Source organism: Nyctibius grandis, chromosome 1 (genome assembly GCF_013368605.1).
Source record: "Nyctibius grandis isolate bNycGra1 chromosome 1, bNycGra1.pri, whole genome shotgun sequence".
NCBI lineage: Eukaryota > Metazoa > Chordata > Aves > Nyctibiiformes > Nyctibiidae > Nyctibius > Nyctibius grandis.
Window position 1 is genome coordinate 20751366 of NC_090658.1, and position 19825 is coordinate 20771190.

The following is a 19825-nucleotide window of genomic DNA, read 5'->3' on the forward strand; positions in this document are numbered from 1 at the left end:
GTGTCCAACATGGGGGCAGCTTCTAGTGTCAGTACCTGACCTCAGAGAAACCCTACACAGGTGTACACAGCATCACAGCACTTTCTTCCTAAAGGGCAGATGCCTTGAAGACGCTGCCAGGCCCTGGGACAGGGCAACTCCTGAGACACAGGGCAACAGACTGCCTGAGTTTGTCAGTGCTCCTGCTCCATAGCCTTGGCAGTAACCTTTATGGAAAGGTAGCTGCCCACCTGGCCACAGAGCATGCATGGGCTCCTGGATGTCATCACGTAAGTAATTACAAAGATGTCCCTTTCATTGTAACCTGATGGAAAAGATGTAACTTGTTACACCTCTTCCCATTTTAAAGCTGCAATACTGCTGCTGGGTGCATACTGTTTGTGTTATGCAGCCATCTGGAGGGCCTGCTGCCCGTACCTACTTCATGCTGTTGACCAGAAACCACAGAACTGCAGGAAAATATAAGCTCTGCTGACCCTTAGTGACCGTAACTCCACTACAGCACTTTGGGAATTTTTTTATAAATGCAAGAGTGCTCTTGTTCTGGTGCTGTTATGCACTGCGTTGTATGTTTTGTGGGGGAAGGTATTGACTGACTTGCTGAGGGCAAAAATAGGGTACTGTCCGCAGAAAAGAGGATCTGGGTATTACAGAGAGAAGGTACCTGACCTTAAGATTTTATGGGAATTCAACAGAGCAAATGCAATCTCACAACTGAAATCCTTTAAATCAGTAGGAGGGAGGAAAAATATTATAGAACCAGTTATAGATACTTTTACTGAAGTCACATGCATGAATGAAAACACCTTTTCTGTAGGTTTTTTCAAAGTACCTTGTTGAGGGAAAAAGATTTATTTCAGAAGGAAACAGACATCAGAGTCCAGTAGAAACTATTTTTTTTCTTCTAGAAACTGTGCCAAAGCCTGAGAGGCTAAAAGGCATTAGTGTGTATTTACACTAAAAACTGAAAGAGCCAACCGTGCCTCTGAAAATGAAAAACTCTGTTTCCTACAAATCTACTTGCCACCTACTGGCAACGCAGAGAAATAACCCCTTCACATAGTACACAGAATATCCTACAGTGTCACACACCTTTGCAAGCACTCAGATTTTGAATAGGTGGACAAAATCATACCTAATTACTTTTTTTTTTAAAAAAAAACATAAGTTTGGAAATTCCACCTCCTCTCTTCCTGCCCCATGACTTGGAAGTGCTTCATTGTAGCTACTACTTCCATCTGCACCCAATTCACATGTCTTGCTCATTTAAGTCCTTCTTTAGGCATCCTGCAAGGATAAAGTATTCTCTATAATTATTACATTTTCATTAAATTGGAGACAGTGACATTCAAGATAGACCCTTTTTCTTGCTACCATACTTAAAATTTTAAATGATGAAACAAAAACTGATACATTAAGATTGTTTATTTTAAATGGTATTCTGAAACTCATGGTTATATACATATTTTCAAACTATGAAGCTTAAGATTGCATGGTGACTGTCTTCACAAAATAAGGCTGCTCGGTCAATCTCATCAGAGCTGATGCCATTGAAGTTTGATTATTCAGAGTACAGGATGGCTTCAACAAGGTTGTGATCCATGAAGGCACCAACACCAAAGGAGGTAGGCCTTCGTACACAAAAAGCTGCTCAAGGGCCCCCTCAGTTACCATATGACATTTGTTGAATTTGAGAGCATCCCCAGTGGGGAAAGATCTGAGCAAAACCAACGATCATGGTGGAAAGGCCTTTATACTGCACTCAAAATCTGGAGACAGGTATCCACTAAAGGGGCTTTTCCATGCCAGTCATAACTCACTGTGCTTTATTCCTCACTCAACTGGGCCAGTTAGGGAAAAAAAAGAAAAAGAAAAAAAAGTACAGTTTATGCTGCTATGATAATTTGGCAATGATCTTTAGAGATAGATTTTTTTTAGGGGTAATTAATAGGTATCAACAGGATTTACGTTAATGCTGAAACCTCAGTTCAGAAACTAGGCATAGGGATGGGATGAAACATATCATCCCTCAGCCAATAGACAGAAACTTCATTTCTCTGAATTGACATGGAAAGCAGATGAATTACTGACTCCTCTCATGGTCCCCCAATACTAAAGGTAGCGATATGCTTCATGAGTTTATTTTATACATAGACAATTGAAAATACATTTTAGTAAAGTTTCCCATAAAAATCTTACCAATAGCACAGTACTGAAATCAGTGCGACAAAATTAAAATGACAGGAAGGAATATTTACAACCATATTATATTGTAGTGAAATTGCAAGATCAGAAATTTCTAAAGTGCAAAGTTGGCTATATTCTATACTTGTATAGGGATCTGTCTTCTTGCTTATACTACGAACCAATACCGTCATTACAGATGCACCACATAACCATGCTGAACATTTAAGTGATCAAACATCATCCTTAGGCTGACAGGCACAACTCCTCTACTGAATCCAGTGGGATACAGAGATCAGCATCCAAGGGCCAAATTTAGTCCCTCAGTTCTAGAAGCATCACATGCTGGATGGAGATTAACTACTGTAAACCCAGGAACACGAAACATGGAGGAAGTGTATTTAAATACATGGCGGAGGTTATTTAAATAGAAAACTTACAAAGAGTTTAATGGTTTGCTTTATAGTAGATTAAAGACAATCACTGCATTTTTAAAAGCACAAAATAGAGGGCCCAGCACTCCATATTTTATTTAGCTGCAGTTTTGTCCTAGTTCAGACTAGGCAGAAATTTTTAAAGACTATTTACACCAACAAGATTTGCAAGTTTAGCCATGAGAGCCTGTAAAACCAGAGAGAGGCTGCAAAAACAGGCTCTTGTAGCATTAGAGTATTAAAAAGTCACCACTCAAAATACCTCATTCTTAAAAATTACTAAAGGAAATCACAGTAGAAGGAACATGGCTGCTAGGTTTCCAGATTAACTGAAACTCCCAGTCAATTCACCCATATTCTTAAGCATAACAGACAGTTAGTCTACATATTATTTACAATAATTCTTGCTACTGCCCAACAAAACCAAAGAGAAAACTGCTCGTTGACTCACAGCTCTCTATGCTTTCCGAACTAAACAGTCTCCAGTTTCCTATTGTGGGGCAAAACTACCCAATGTTTGCCGTAGGGTTTTAACTATGAGTAAACAAAGTTTGTCTTGAAAAGCAACACATGTTAAGGGACTTAGTTTGTTCCATTTGTCTATTTTTAAACTACTACATCATATTTACTGAAACAGCTATGGCATAAGAGGTTATACAGCTAGGCTTAAATAATGCCATAGTCTGACACAATCCACTTGGTTATGCCCCAAACTATTTACAGTGAACTTGTTTCAACCAACCATTTGATTCAAGAAAGTGTCCAAGGAATTAAGAATTGCAAGTCCATAAAATAATCTTTCCTAAGAAGTTGTTTGGGAAAGACTTAGTCATGATCTGTTCATTTTATTTTAAGATATTCATATACTGAAATACACCCACGGTCCAAAGCCTCACTGAAAATGAGTCCCAGCACCTACACACACATTAACAAACAAGGGTAAGTCTGTGCCACAGTGCGTAGCAGATGGAAGGGAAAATGAGGGGAGGAGGGAAAATGGAATCTAGTCTGCACAGAAAGAAAATTAATTAGGTTGAGACTTGTAAGTATTAACACACACAGGCTTCTGAAGAACAACGAGTAACTAAAAAATCACGATTATGAAACTGAGTTAACTGCATCTTGATCCTTAAAGGGGGCAGGCTAAGCAAATGTAGATGACTACAGCTGTAGTAAGTTTTTAGGAGAATTAACATCTGCATAGGCAAAGTAGCTCCACGCTCTGTTCTGGCAAAACCTAAGCTGGTCTTTTAACAATGTAAGGAGTCTAAAAAGTCAGCTGATCAAGTTATGAACAGATCTGAGTAATTCTTCATAAAACACACCCCAGGCCCCTGTGCAGCATTGTAAGAAATGGACCAATTTTGGATATAAATTCTTCTTGATACTTATTATCCTCTGCCCACCTAAGCCCTTGCAGAACAGACACTTCCAGTAAAATTCAGCTGATTTTACACTTATTGTTGCATGCAGAACTGGCTGAAAGAAAAATCCACCACTGGAAGCAAAGAGTTCCGCATTTGATTCACCCAGAACAGCCAACATTAAGATCCTCTTTGCCTTTTGCAGCAATGAATTCTGTAGTTTGGTCCAGTATCTCAGGACGAGTCTTGAGTTTCCTATTAACCTCAACAGCTTCTGCTCCACAGGCCTTCAAGGAGCTACACACCTTCCCTCTAAGCTAAGCTATGCTACTCTAAGTCCCATGACAGATTTCAAACACAGAAACACTGAACTATACCACAGTGGAAGATGAACCGATCCAAACTGTACAAAGTGAGGAATGTGTTTACAGTATACATCATGCTAAGTGCCTATGCCATCATGTTTTGTTCAAACGGGAACATTTTCAGGCTGCTCAGTTTCTGTCTCAGGTAAAGTGAAGTGCAGCAACTGGCACCCAGAGACTGTAAGGCCCTCACTTCAACGCATATATCGTCTTCTTTTGCATTTGCAGCAAATCAGAAAGCTATGTTTTTGTTGACATGGGTGTTTTAGAGTGCTCAGTACTAAAGAATGTTATCACATTTTCCACAGTAGGCAGAAATGGAAGAAGCAAGTTCTACAAAATTCTTTCTTTCTCAGTCTTGACTGGGCTTGGCTTTTGGCAAGTTCTCTTCATAAGGAGCTGATTTCAGTGCAATACTGTTAAAGCTGACAAATAGCCCTGTTCGTTTGCATATGGCATAAAGGAAATGTAGAGCTTGGTTTCCCAGTTGTGCCACCAGTTCTTCAGCTCATCTTTTCTCCCTGTTCTAACAGCTTCTTATAGACACTACCCAGATGAAAACACAGCGTCTTAGTTAAAAATTCCATTACCTTATGCATGACAACTTCACACATTTCAAATGGCGCTTTTCTAGTGCCAGGAGATTCTAACTATCTTCAGCTTTCAGACTCACCAAATCATTCAAGATTCAAAAATTTCACATGAATGACACTGTGATGCATTACTTTTAAGCACTTTTATATTACTTGCTGCATCACTTTCACATACACTTCTATATTAAAGGATTTTAATTTAAGGACGTACAAGCTAAAGTACCTTACTAGAAATTTTGGTACAAGAAACCTAATCTATAGAGGAAAGAACAAGAGGCTAAACATTTCAGAAGAATATAAATTGTGCTCCAGTTACACAGAACTTAAGGTTTTTCCAAGTTCTGTGAAAGTCCTGTGAAATGGCATAGGAGCGTTACAAACCAAACCCAGATTTTCTTCGCTCACTACGATTAAGTGAACTGGAACACAACAGGGTGTTAAGCCTGAATGACAAAACCTGAATAAATATAATCGTTCATGCAAACCTTTTTTTTCAGAATTTGACATTATATAGCACATAATTTAATGGAAAAATACTCAAGTGTTACAATTATGATACTTCCTTTGCTATTTGTGGGTAGAAACTAAACCCACAAGAAGAAACTCTCTAGAGGCACAATAGGAACATTTAAGCCCACTCATTCTATGATATCCCACTAAAACAAAAAAATAAGTCAGATATAAATAAACTCCTAGAAATCCACCACATTCTCAAGCAAGATAGACACATACTAACAGAAGTAAATTCAATTAGTCTTCTAAATTAAAAAAGAAGAATCAGAAAAAGGTAGATCAGAACTAAAGCCCCAGAGTCCAATTTATAGAGTTTTAAAGTGAATTCAAAGCACTTGTGGCACTTAAGAAATCTGGCATCCACTGTCTTTTTGAGGCTTTATATCTGGTTCCTTCAGAGGTTTTACTTCTTCGTCTGGTTTTGGTTTAGCCTGCGAACAAGAAGAAAAAAAAATTAAATACCACAAGTACAAACCACTGTGTCTGCACAGTATTCATGCACAGCTACCTTTACATATTCTAATCTAACAGTCCCCTCCCTTTTCAAGACTGAAGGCTTTGAGCAAGCCTCAAACAAGGAGGGAAAGCCAAATATTCTCTATTTCAGCATCCTTAAATGAATCCTTTTCTAAAAAAGAACCTTTCTATGGCATTCACTCCTGTAACATTTCAGCATCTTATACACAGTAAAGAATTTCCTCCTATTCAGGACTTAGAAAAAAAAGACTCCTGATTTCCAGATGCTGACAGTGTGGCAGAGAGGTTAACTGACTTGCCTCCTTGCACAGCGGAAATGTGAGCTCAGGTGGTAGCCTTGTGTCTACGTCCTGCACTGAGCTGGGGAGCATTACAGAAGAGCAAAACAGTAACTGTATTATACACAGAATAAAGCTAACGGGAAGGAACAGTACATAAGAGTATCTTACAGTGTCATCCTTTGGCCTCTTGGTGAGATCAAATGCCGCAAGCGTTTCAGAAGTCCAGTGTGCGTTCAAGGCAGGAAATTCAAAAGGAACAGGCTCTACTAAGCCATAGTTTGCTTTCAGTTCCAGCTGAGGAGCCTCTGCTGGCACCTTCTGAAAATAGCTGTAATAGAGTACAGCAATATATTTAAAACACAATGTACTATCTCTGCAAGGCTCGTTTACAACCCTGAAGAAAAACAATCTGGGTTTTTACAGGGCTGCTCCCTTCCATTTCACTAAGGCACCATCCAACATGCATTCTGTCAGCAAGATCACAAGAACAAAAGCAATTCCTTCTCGGTATTGTTCATTCCCTAATAGCTATGTGGGTTTTTTCCTACTTGACAACCATTATTCCCAGTGCTTCAACGAAAAGAGCACCTTTGGTCCAAAAAGACCTTCAAAATCCAAACAAGAATTTAAAGTACTTCCCAAGTAAAATACTTCCCAAGAAAGATTAAGAGGACAGTTCTTTTCCTAAATTGGTCTTAATGTGCCACAGTGCACAGTAGCAACGACACTGCAACACCCACAAAGACTTGCTACAACACAAAGCCTGAACGAGGGTATAAATCTACCCTTGGCAAACCAACAAGTGCTGAAAACTGACAAATACTGACACACGCTACCTTACTTCCTGTGCTGCAGCAGAGCTCTCTGTCAGGCACATCTCCCAAAACAGTCACTGGTTATCTGGTTTCTTTTTCAAAGTCTGTTTCTAGAGGGACATGGATTTGTTGAAATCTGCTGTATGCTCTTGTTGTAAGCTATGACAACAGTTATTGGAACCAAAGCAGTAAAGAATTTCTTTTCCTATTTGCAGTTCAGCTTGACGTACTTGACAATCCTTTTTTTTTAGTCAATTCCCCTATTATGCAGGTCTTTAAATATCATTAAAAGGGAAATAACCTTTTAGGGAAAAAGGGAAAAAACCTATTATAGAATACAAACTCATAAGAGGGGAGGGGAGAAAGAAACAAGCAAAATAATTCTAAAGGCAAGCTAATCTTGCTATTTTAAACTGCTTCCAAACTCTTTTTGGAAGGGGCATTAAGTAACAGAAAGCCCTATTTACATTATTAATTATACTTAGACTGGTAAAGCTCCTAGCACCCTAAGCGTATTCTTCACTGAAGGCATGAGTGTGTTTTGAGTTCCCTGCTAGCAAAGCAGAATCAGCTACCAGTCTTCTCCATTTCCCCTCTGTCCTCTTTTGCCTACTAGATCCCAGCAGCTGGGAAGAGGGCATTAGAGCAACACAGCAACCTCTGCAGGACTCTCTCTTGTGCAGAAGGCAAAGGAACAAAGTGGCTGAGGAATGAAGGAAGAAAACTGCTTAACCTCTCCAGCATGTCAGTCCAACCTACCCTGTCAAACTGGCATAGGAAATGGAGAGGGTAACAGCACAGACACATAGCAAATCTGCTATGAGAAAATAAAAGAGAAATTTGCAATTCTGTAAGTGACATGCCATGGCCAAAAGTAACATAAGAACTGGACAGTAAAATTTACCATCCCATCTGGAAATAAAAGCAAATGAGGTATTAACAGTTCATATAGAGTACTGTACCAACCACGAATTACTTACATGAATCCATTCTCTCTCTGGCATTTTTCTAGTGTGTTCTTAATCAAACTTCCTAATTTCCTAAAGAAGAGATGTTCAGAAGGTTTGGCAGTAGTCCCGGGCCCTTTGGTTTCTCCGTATTCTTTGCACAATGCTTCAGCCTTAGCAAAAACTTTGCAAGAAAGAAATGTAATAAATATCATTTAAATGACTCTATTAATGGTTCTGATCTACAGTGCTTCAGTTTTAGGAGACACCAGAATCCATTCAGGCTTCTTGCTTCTTAGAAACAAAAATAAAACAGCTCAAAGGCAGCACTTCCAGCCAAGATTCACTGCATCCAAAAAGTGACTAAGAACAGAAAAAAAAAAGATAGCTTTTCGGGTAGGAAGATGCAGGAAAGCATTCTTACATATGGGGCAAAATACAACAGTAAGCCTAAGAACTGTGCCACGTGGTAGGGAAAAAGAGTGGGTATGGCGGTGTCCACGTAGAGTTGATGCCCAAAACCAAACAACACTTAATATGGAGCAGGAAAAGAAGCACTCTTCTCTGAACAGCAGGCACAGTAAAAAACACAGTATTTGTTTTACTGCAAGTAACCCAACTGACTTTGTTCTTAATAAATTATTTTTATTTATTTTTAAAATTAATATTAGATGTTTTCAATTTGATGATTTGAGCAGTTTAATACATTGTGGTAAAGTTATGCCGTACAGACCACTGGGGTAGCAATAGCTTTGGAGAGAGAAGGATGGGCAGAAGACTCTGAACTACTGCAAACTTCCCTTAATCTACCTTTCAAATGAATAGAAAGTAAAAAAGTTACTGAAACCTGTTTAAAAACAAACAAACAAACACGGTCTAGCTTTACTATTGAATGTAAGATAGAGCAACCTCCAAAGCAGAAAAGGCTGCAGTAACTTAACATCAAGACCAGAAAACACGATGACCAGACAACTGATTTTTACACTGTATTGCAGGCAGTTCAAAGCCAGTCTTTAATAGGCTGAGAAGTGAAGATGAAATTTTCTGCAGCACTGTTATGAAAGACAAAAAAAAACCCAAACCTGTCTCTATTCAAAAGTGTACTGGATTTTCATCAGGTGACAGATAAAATCTTAAGTTTATGGGAGACCAAATAAACACCATACAGCAAAATAAAACAGGCATGTCATCATCAGACCCTGTAACACAGTCTCAATCACACTTACATTTTTCTGATTCCTGCAGAGATCTGATTGCTTCCCCGCATTTATCACTCGCCAGTAAAGTCTGACCATGGTAACAGTATGCCTAATGGGAGAGGACAAAATCATTACCAACGACACTGGGCACTTCCTGCACCAATTAACTTCTGCTCTTCCTTACACCAGAGTTGCACGTCTTCGAAGCTGCCATTCCCTGCAGCTAGCTGATACTTTGGGAATGCACGTCTAAGCAGCATTCACTGAACAAGGCAGTTCAACACAAGCACCGTGAGGTAGGTATGAAGCAAGCTGTCTCAAGTTCAGCCAAGAATAACTTTGAGCTTCATAAAGGCTGTTTTACCAAAAGCACTAGTACATAGTCTAGTTCAAACCTCTCTCTCTCACTGTATCAATCTGCAGCATTAAGCCTCAACACAGAATGAGGATGAACCCCAGTCAAGTTTACAAAGCAGACTCTAAAAACTAAAACTACCTGAACACTCAAAAACCAAAGCTGCAACAAACATCACTGAATCCAGAAGAGATGAGGAGTTCAGCTGCTTGAGATATTTTGCCATAGTCCAAATCTTTTCCACCCCAAAAAGTCCCATTCCTTCACACTTACGTTTGAAGATAGTGCTGTATTCCACTGAGAACTGAATGGCCTCTTTGCTATTATCAGGAGTTGCTGAGTTTAAATACTAAATACCATAGGTAAAGGAACAATCCAATGAACTAATGCCTACCTTGCATACCTTCCTTTAATGTCTGTTCTCACAGTAAAGCAAGGGTTACCTAAATCTACCCTTGTCCATATGACACAAATTAAAAAAAAAAAAGTACCACAGCTCTGACCCTCCCTCACCTCTCCAACTTGCTAATAAGGCAAGCAGCTTTTAGCTACAGGTTTAAAGTAAAAGACAGCCACTTGCGTTAACTGCTTAGTTTGGGCCTTTTTTACAGTTTGAAAGAGCCAGATTACAGGCTGTGGCAGGCTACAAGAAATAAGCAGCAGACTGAGCAGCTGATGATCCCAAGAGTGCCACTGCACTTGCTAAGAGATCAGTCATGCAAAAAGGGACAGCACTTGGAACGGCACCTAACATTATTTGATGCAGTTTTATTCGGGGCCTTCAAAAAGATGACCAGCTTTGAATTATGCCTAGAATCAGACTGTGATGCAGATAACAGAAGACAAGCATTATGCTCAACCTGAGTTGCTTCACTTAATGATATGTGATCACAAAAAATTCTAGGCTGCAGTAATTGCACTTGGCTCAACAAAAACACTTCACAGTCTCTCTTCGCAGCATGGAAAGAAAGTCAGGTCACTACTTAGCCTCCATTCCCTATCCAGCCCTTAGACAACATTAAAAACTGTGACTGCTTACTTATGCAGTACTTACATAGGCCATATAGAAACAGGTCTTCAAGTTTAAGTACTTCCTCCATTTACCTGCATAGGTTGAATCCAAACTGGATAATGTTTGATCTATGAACACATATGTAAAGTTATTCTTTAAGACATTTCCAAAAAGAAAAATCACATACACACTCAAAGACCAGAATTCTTAAACTTAGCAATAGATCTTAACTATAAAGTAGCCAAAAACAAGTGACATAAATTACTCCTGCAAAGGCACAGAGAAACTAGGAGAAAAAACAAAAATACGCAGTTTATTGAGCTATCATGCAGTTGTCCCTTGAATCCCTGAAACTGCTGTCCACTAAGTTTGGAAGGCTAATTCTCCTAAGTATTTTTAGGCAGCATTTCAAAGCTTGTTCGTAGTTTAATTTCAACTAGTGACCTATAGAAGCCTACATATGTTACAATATTCCATCTCTTATATTGACTCTTATATTTTTCCACTTTTCCCACTTGCCTCAGCAAGCCCACAGATCAGCTTACTCATCTGGAAGGATGTACATAATTAACCCCCTACACCCTTTATGGTCTGCATCATAATCTGCTGCCCAAGGCAGCTGAAACACACTTCATTTACATCAAGCCATTTGTTTGCTGCTATTACATATTCTCGAGATGTTACTCTGTCTTCTGTCTCCCCTCACTAACATTTCCTACCATTAGCTACAGAAAAAGATTCCCACAAAAACAAAAGACCTTATCAAAATATATCTGTTATGCTGGTAACTGAAGCATTAAATGCACTAAACAGAAGCTAAATATACAAAGCATACACCGAGAAACTGTTAATATCACAATTGACGAGCGGGTGAAGTATGTCTGCTGGCAGGAATGCGTAAATCAGGTCACTAAGGATACAAAACAGGACACTTACCAGCTTTTTGGTAAAAGTTAGCTGTTTCATAAGCAAGAGCAGCTATTAGTCCTGGATTGTGTTTCAGCTCAATAGCCCGAGCAATTGTCACTGAAAAAAAATTCCACACCACAGTATTAAAGTTTAATTGAAAATGTCACATCAAATCAGCAGAGGCATTTAGCATTTTAAAACCCCGTCATGAGCAGAAAACAAGTATTGTGCAGTCAAGCAAACTGCAGAATAAAGACAGATTGTTTCTTGGATAGAATGATTCCAAATTAATAGAAAAGCTGAAGGAAGGTTAGTCTGAAGACCAGCTAGTAAAAAAAAGCTGCAAATATTTTAAAGTAAAGGAACTAGGAATTTACGTTAGGCAAGCATGGTGGAGAAGAGACTGCATGAAAGGAAAAAAGAAGAGAGGAAGAATGTCACACATAAGATCTTCGAAGTGGTTATATTTGTAATATCAGACTGATTTTCCTCCTATAATTGTAACTCAAGTTTCTTTAAAAGCAACCCGCCCCACTAAGCCACAGTACTTCAGCAGAAGAAAAAAATGGCATTGCTGCCAAGCAGACTTCATGAGACATCGAAGTAACCCATAAAGACTGTTAATTCCCCATCCCCAACAAACATATATTTGAAGATACCTTCTTGAGCTTCAGCTTGGCACTGTATGATGTAAGAGTCTATAAGTCGAGCTTCTAAATCTCTTCCCTTTTCGACAGGTGTAATCAATTTTGGAATGTGACTTTCCTACGTACAAAGCAAGTCTCAAAGTTAGTTTAGGCTTAATACCATTGCTGACAATGCAAAGTCAATCCCTTATTCCTAAATGGACGGGATACTGAGCAAAGGTCCCAAGACGGGTGGCTGCACTGTTGCATGTGCTACTCGGCAGACAGGCAGATCACTCTTCCACTGCCATTGGGAAAGAGTAGCAGGGATTGAGTGGTAGCACAACATATTAATACCCTTCTTTTTCCTTCATCATTCAGATAGTCTGAGGTGTTTGTTTATTCGGTAACCTCGTCAGAAAAGCAAAGGCTTTTCTATGACAAAAAGTCAAGTACTTGGAGATAACTTAAAGAACAGACAGCAAAGACAGTTTTTCTACCTTCAAATGTTTAAAAATCCCAGCTGCTATCTTCAGGCTTCTGTGAACGTCTTTTGCTTCATCTTCTGTTATACTAAGAATATAGAACAAATCAATTAAATTTAAGTTAGAAAGGATGCCTGGGTGTCATTTAGTCCCACCTCCTGCTTTGGAGAGGGACTATCACAAACAGTAGATCAGGTCAGTTATGGCTTTGTCTAGATGAATCATGAATCCTTCAAGAATGGAGTCCACTAACTCTCTAAGTAACCTGTCCCACTGCTGTGCTGCCCTCATGGTAAAGAAGTTTCTTACAGTGTCCAATCATTAAATACTCAAATAGAACTCACTTGAAAAAAGAAACTAAGACTTTGTAACGACTTTCAAGCCAGAGCTTTAGAAAATTGTAGGGCTAAAAGTCAGCAGAGCTGTGATTTTGAGAATCCCAATTTTGTACCTGGACATTTAGAGCAGGACTGATGAAGGGTTTATTCACAACTGACACTTTCTCTATACCACGGTCACATGGTACTAGTACACTTTGTTCACAGATGCAAGACGGGACTGAAGTGCACTTGGACATTACAGCGCATGAATGAAGGCCAACTGCCTCTTTGAACTCCTACTGTCTCAGCTGGACATGCACTACAGCAGTCAAAACTCAGAACCTGCTAAATTTTTTGGTGGAATATTGCTGCAATGGAATTACTAAGAAACTAAAAACACTTACTCTTCTTTTCCAGCGAGTCTTGATGCATATTTTGTGTACCACAGAGCTACATTAAATCCCATGGAAACCAGTTCAAACACTGCATCCTGCTGGGCACTAAAGAGAGACAGACAAAAGCCCCCCAAACAAACCCCCAAACAATTTAATGCTTTCCATTTTGTTCTGACAAGCTCTCTCTGCTGATAGTTCACATAGCATAAGTCGACATTTCTCTCCATAAAATATTTTTCATTTAAGAAGTCAACAATTTCCAATTCAGAACCTCCTACTTGCTGAACTGCCTAAAACAGACTTCAATTTTTATTTATTGCCTTTAAGAGCTAATAATTATAATTTCCCACATTCAGATGCCTACTCTTCCCATTTGGGAACTTTTATTTTAAAACAGTAACTTGAGATTTGTTTAGCTTTGGGTGTGGCTGACATTTTTCCATCTTTTTTTTTTTTTTTTTTTTTTTTAAATTGCACATTTTGTGGAAAGCCTTGCTCTGGAATGCCTACTTTAAAGTTGTAGCTTCTAAGTTAATAAGTCAGAGTCTATTACATCTCCCTCAAATGAATGTTATTGCAAGTATTTATGTAACTGCAGTCAAACATTATGTACAAACAGCAGGAAATTTCAGAAGCTAAAAACATGGTCTTTGAAAACAGTGAACTTGCAATCACAAGCTCAGTATAGCTTAGGAACTAGCAAACTTTAAAAAGAAAGGTGTGGGAGTGGGAAGAATAATGTTGGCACAAGTACAAGTGTGTATGACCATGAGAAAATCAGAAGAAAGTCCTAATGCACAGATTGTCTTCCAAGGGGAATAAAAGCTTTGAGGAAGTAGAACACTTCTAGATAAAGCTTGACAAATTTGTAAGCGTGGTTATAAAACACAATTACCTAGAATAGCAAGAGACAACTGAATAATCCAGAAGGTTTCAGATCTATATTCCTACTTAAAATGGAAGCTTTGTTTGTACCAGGAGTACATATAGTAAGAGTTTCAGAGGACAAGAACAAAATCAGATCTTCAGCAACATTTGTACTTCAAAAAAGTCAGAAGATACTGGTCAGGCAATAGTGCCAAATGAAAAAGTTTTAAACTGTAGTTTAAACTGTATGTTATTATATTAAATTCACTGATACTCAAGATTCTTCTTTGTACTGCACTAGCCAACTGTAGATACAGTTTGTAGATCAACTAAGACACAATGGATCCTTCTACCATTATCATGCATTATCACGCCTTTACATAAAGGCAACACAAGCTTCAGAACACTTTAAATACAGTATGGCAGTTATCAAAAACACAAAGCAACAAGTTTTTGGAAACTACTTTGTGTTCAATATTTTGCTACACTTCTAAGTTTTCCTTCATACCTGTGCTAGCACACGTGCATATATGTAACAGACCAGCAGAAAACAGCTGCATGCCCTGTAACCATAGAAGCATACGTACCTCGGAACTTGTCCTTGTAATGTGTCTGTCCACTTGAAATTCTGAATATATCGCAACTTGCATTCTTGAGAAGAGCCATCCAGTGAAAGGATAAAACCTATAGAATAAAAAAATGTACCAACAGGCAATCTCAAAGTAAGAAATAGAAACAAGTAACAAAGGAATGGCGATCAGTAAGAATACGGATATAGATAAATGTTCCATGCTGTACCACTCAAAAACCTGTGTTACTTCCTGAGGCTTTTAGTCCTCAATATCTTGAGAACAAGATGTGCAAAAAACCAAACTGGCTACTACAAGAAACTCCTTGCCCAGCAGGTTACCAGCTCAACCCTGTGAGTCTTGATTGCTCAAGCAAAACCTTGCAGATGTCTGCATGTCCCATATGGTGACTAGTTGGGAGTTGGACTGACCCAGGTACAGGATGGCTGAGGCTGCTCGAGGTGAGTGACTGTCCCTGCCACCATAGTGGCTATCGGGAAATTCCAGGAAAAGCTGCCTGGTCAACAGGGAGAGGGAAAAGGGCTTGTAAGCAGGGACTCACCCAGTCATCATCTCATTTTGTCTCCAGGGCTACAGGAAATTGGTTCTTTATGTCCAGCAGCCCCGAAAGCAGCAGTCAGTGGCATGAAGCTCATGCTATGGTATGTTCAAATCTTAGTATATGCCGGCCCAAGGAATTTTTCAGGGAGGAATAAGATGGGCTTTGGTCTGATCAGGTCTTACAGACTTCAAGAACTTAAGACTTGCAACAGCAGCTATTGGGGCTATAGCTCTAGGTGCTGTCACATGTTTATAAAGACAGCAAATACTTGTTCCTTTCACATGCAGAAGACTTTAGTGACCAAGCGCGATGTTTTCCTGAAGAAACTCTCCAAATCTTATCTGCAGCAACATGGACTGTTATCTGACCTTTATCTAGAATGTTCCATTAGCTTACACACTCCCAGGAACTGAGGGAACTAAACCAACTTGAGCTGCTTCACTTCCCACAGACTGAAAGTTCACCATGATTCCTGAAAACTCACTTCTAAGAAACTTCTCTGAGCACCTGACTGCTAAGAGGGAGTTATCAAAATATTGTCAGGAGGAAGGTTTCAAGGGAATGTGTCATCATAGGTGACCACCTACTGAAAACGTACATACTGTGCTAATGAGCACCTATATATATACCTAAGATAAACAGCAGCAGAAGTGTGAACTTGCAACAAGTCTATTTTGGGAAATAGCACGCAAGGAGAGTATAACAGACATTTTAGCCACAGACTTTGCAGTGATAAATTAACTCAGAACCCTACTGATAACTATTGCATATAAGTTACATCAATTTAGTGCTTAAACTTTGAGAGAAGGCTGGCACTTTAGTACAGAAGTAGCACTTCCATTGATCTTTTTCTGAAGAACTACCAATTGAGATGTGCTTGAATGTAACTCACAACACTACAGCATCAGCATTGAGTTTGTGCCTTGTAAGTTTGCACTGGCTGTAGATACGAAACATCATTAGGATACCTAGAATACTCTATGTAGACTGCAACAGGTTGCCCAGAGAAGCTGTGGATGCCCCCTCCCTGGCAGTGTTTAAGGCGAGGTTGGATGAGGCTTTGAGCAACCTGGCCTAGTGGAAAGGTGTCCCTGTCTGTGGCAGGGGGCTTAGAACTAGATGATCTTTAAGGTCCCTTCCAACCCAAACCATTCTATGATTCTATCTAGCATTAGTCAAACCAGAAGTTTACATTGAAGAGCGACTCCTATCAACTAATTAATAGACTCAATTTATACTTAAGGAGCAATTCACCACAATCTAAGAGACAAATAAACATTTTCTCCTCCAGCAGGAAGCAGAATGAGGTTAAAAGCAGGAGGACAGGACTGCCAACACTTAGTACTGTCAGGGTCACAAAGGACACTGAAACTTGTAGAAAGTGCCTGGTGAGTACCCATGACTGGTATCAAGCACAGAACCCAAGAAGATACTCTGCTTCCTGAGAAGTGCAAAGCTTCTTTACAGAAGATTAGCACAATACACGTTCTGTGAAATGTCATTAAAACTCAAATTATATACCTCTTGATGTACTAGCAGTATTGCTAATAAATGTTCCTACCTTGCAAGAGTGAGAAGTACAAGTCAGTTGCATTCTTCATCATTTCTGGATTACAACTCGAGTCTGTAAACAGCTCCAGTAGTTGTGTTCGAGATAACCTCAAATCACTGTATGGAAAGGAAAAAAAGAAACCTAAAAAATTCTACCCAAAAATGTACTATTAAGAATGTACCCACCCACGTATACCACCACCCTTTTGGCTAAGAAAGTGAAGCTGAGCATGCAATTTAGCTATCTGAAGGCAAGAAAAGGTACTTTATGAGGAAGATGACAATAAATACAGAAAAATCTTCCTTTCAATTGACTCTTTAATTTAAAGTACAATCCATTTTGTACAGACAGCAATGGATAACCAGTACTCTTTATCAATCCATTGTTCTAACACAAACTAAAATAACTACGCCTTTATCTACCGAGAGGTCAGGTGCAGGGGGAGAGAAGAGAAGTAACAAGCAGGAACATTCTTCAACATTAAAACGTGATCAGCATATGAAGAGATAGGAATAGATCTGCAAAATAAGCTGAGGTCTCTTTTCATTATACTCCTATCTACAATAGAACATTCATGCCTTATTCACTTATGGAAATTACTTTAAGTAATCTTTTGCAGAAGAATGCACAGTCATCAGAAAGACAATGAAATGTTTGGTCTTTTGCCTCTGCATTATTATAATAGGCCTTGCTATAGACTCAGAGACTTGAAAACTGGATAATTCTTTCATTGTAACTAAATGTTTAGTGTTGTCAGTGTCTTATCTTCCAGCCTACATATTTCTAGTCATCTTCAGAATAAAAATTGAAGAGTAACCGTTACTTTTAAGGATGTCCTCCAAACTGTGAGAGATAGAGTGAATTTAATCACAAGTACACTTACTTGCAAACCTTTGTTGCAGCTGGGGTGGTAGCTACCCCATAAAAATTGAATGAAACGGGAGCTGTAGCCTTCAAAGGGTTGCGATGAAACCAGTGCGTCATTTTCTTTCTGTAGTGTTGTTTACACCAAATCTAAGGTGTGGAAAGAAATTAATAGCTGTAGGAACAGGTACAGCTGAGGTATTATATATGTCATGCTCACAAAAATATATTCCAAATGTAAACAATTAGGAAATAAAGTCATTGGCAAAGTTCTATATACAATTACAGAGAAGAAATTATTTTTTTCCCATTTGAAACACTAAGCTTTCATAGGCCTTGTCTTCATCATCCACTTGCTTAGTTTGAGAATTTCACTCTGTTGAAATACATGTTTTCTGAGGCAGCTATTTTAAGTTCAGCAAAAGGCTATAACCTTCTTTGTTCTTTATTACTGTATACTTTCTTATTCAAAAAAAAACGACCGTTACCTCCTGCGTAAGGCTGAATATTTCCCATGTTATTTACAGGGATATCTCAATTCATTGAGGTCATTATATTGAATCAGGTCAATCTATTAGTAGCTTTTATGGCAGCACCACTGACATAGATGACACTGTCATTACACAGTACCCCTTGCTGAAAACATGGATATATTTACATACATGCAACAGACCCAGAAATTTGGTAAATTACAGCTAAAACAGACCATCTTTTTTCTTCTACCCCAATTTCAGAGAACATATCTAGCATAAGCATTCCAATGAGATGTTTTTACAAGCTTTCAAGAGGAGGATGGGTGGGAGGATGAAACATAATGGGCACATGTTGAAACAAGGAAGGTCTGTACTGGGTAAAAGGAGAAACTTCTTCACCATGCGGACAGTCCAACTGAGGAACAAGTTGCCCAGAGAGCTTGTGCTGTCTCCATCCCCAAAGGCTTTCAACACCTCACCAGATAAAGCCCTGCGGCACCTCGTCTGACCTCGCAGCTGACCCTGCTCTGAGCAGGACCTGGGACTAGCGACCCCCAACACCTCCATCACCTTATGATCCTTTCTGGATCTCTAAGTTCATCGTTATAAAACACTTTGCAGCTTTGCTAAAAAAAAAAGGAGATCTGCCAAGCAGCGACCCCCCTGCCACCGCCCAGGTCTTCCCGACCGAGCAGCTCGTCGCTTGTCTATCATGTCGGCACCTATCGCGACATCCCCACCCACCTGTGCAGCGGTCTGCACAGCCGAGAGGTGCTGTCACACGGCTCAGCCGCGTCCAAGGCAGGGACCAGTCTGACAGGCACCAAAAAAGAGATCTGCCGTGCCCAAACCGCCTGTACGCCACGCACCCGGCAGAGCACAGGGCGGTTTGCTCGGCGAGAGCCTGCCCGCTGCCGACCGCCTCAGGCCCGCACCGCCGCCACGGGGCCAGCGGCACACACCGACCGACGCCCGCCCCGGCGTGCGGCCCCTTTCGCAGCAGCAGCAGCAGCTGCAGTGCCGCCCGGCTCCCCGAGCCCCGCCGACACCCGCGAGCCGGGCAGACGCGGCCCCCACAGGCGGCGGGACCCTCCCGGTAGCGGCCCGCGGACGCCGCCGCTTCCGCCCGGCCCTGCCCGGCTCCTGGCGGCGCGTCACACCCCCGCCGCCGCAGGCAGCGCCAGCGGAGAGCCGATCATATCGTCCCGCGCGGTACGGCGGGCCGACCGCATCGATCCCGCCGATTAACACCCCCCCCCCTCGCCGGCTGCCCCCAAGCCGCCGCTGCCGCCAGCCCCGCTGCTGGGGTCTCCTCCCGGGACAGCCAACGGAGGCATGGCCAGGCCCCGCAGCCCTCCCCCGGTAGGGACCCCTCAACGCCACAAACAGAAGGGGGAGCGGGAAGGGACGGCGGCCCGCGGCCCAGCGGCGGCACCGACCCTCCCGGACAGGGGACCTGCCTGCGGGGCTGCACAAGGGCGCCGCTGCTTACCGGGGTGGGGGTGGGGCCTCCCGCGGCAGCACGGCCGAGAGCGAAGCGGAGGGGAGGGAGGAGCGGTCCGGTCCCCGCCAGGGCGCCGCCGCCGAGACCCAGCTGGGAGGGCGGGCTCCCTCAGGAGCCACGTGACCGCCGCCATGACACATACCGAGGCGGAACTCACGCC

At 40.9% G+C, this 19825-nt stretch overlaps 1 protein-coding gene across 3 annotated transcripts; it reads right to left on the reverse strand.

Annotated features, from left to right (window-relative positions):
- Positions 1-1442: 1442 nt before the first annotated feature.
- BROX (BRO1 domain and CAAX motif containing) lies at positions 1443-19731 on the reverse strand. Of its 3 annotated transcripts, none has more exons than XM_068410380.1 (13): positions 19654-19731; positions 17708-17838; positions 16834-16940; positions 14729-14825; positions 13284-13379; positions 12575-12647; positions 12108-12213; positions 11476-11565; positions 10582-10667; positions 9200-9281; positions 8007-8157; positions 6380-6539; positions 1443-5884 (listed from the first exon to the last, which is right to left on the reverse strand). In XM_068410380.1, exons 2-13 carry the CDS (start codon positions 17806-17808, stop codon positions 5798-5800), a joined length of 1236 nt encoding a protein of 411 aa, XP_068266481.1. In that variant the 5' UTR covers positions 17809-17838; positions 19654-19731; the 3' UTR covers positions 1443-5797. The 3 variants fall into 3 exon arrangements, with proteins under 3 accessions (XP_068266481.1, XP_068266490.1, XP_068266499.1); XM_068410389.1 differs by lacking the exon at positions 19654-19731 and adding an exon at positions 18906-19014; XM_068410398.1 differs by lacking the exons at positions 1443-5884; positions 6380-6539 and adding an exon at positions 7056-7136.
- Between the last annotated feature and the right edge of the window lie 94 nt (positions 19732-19825).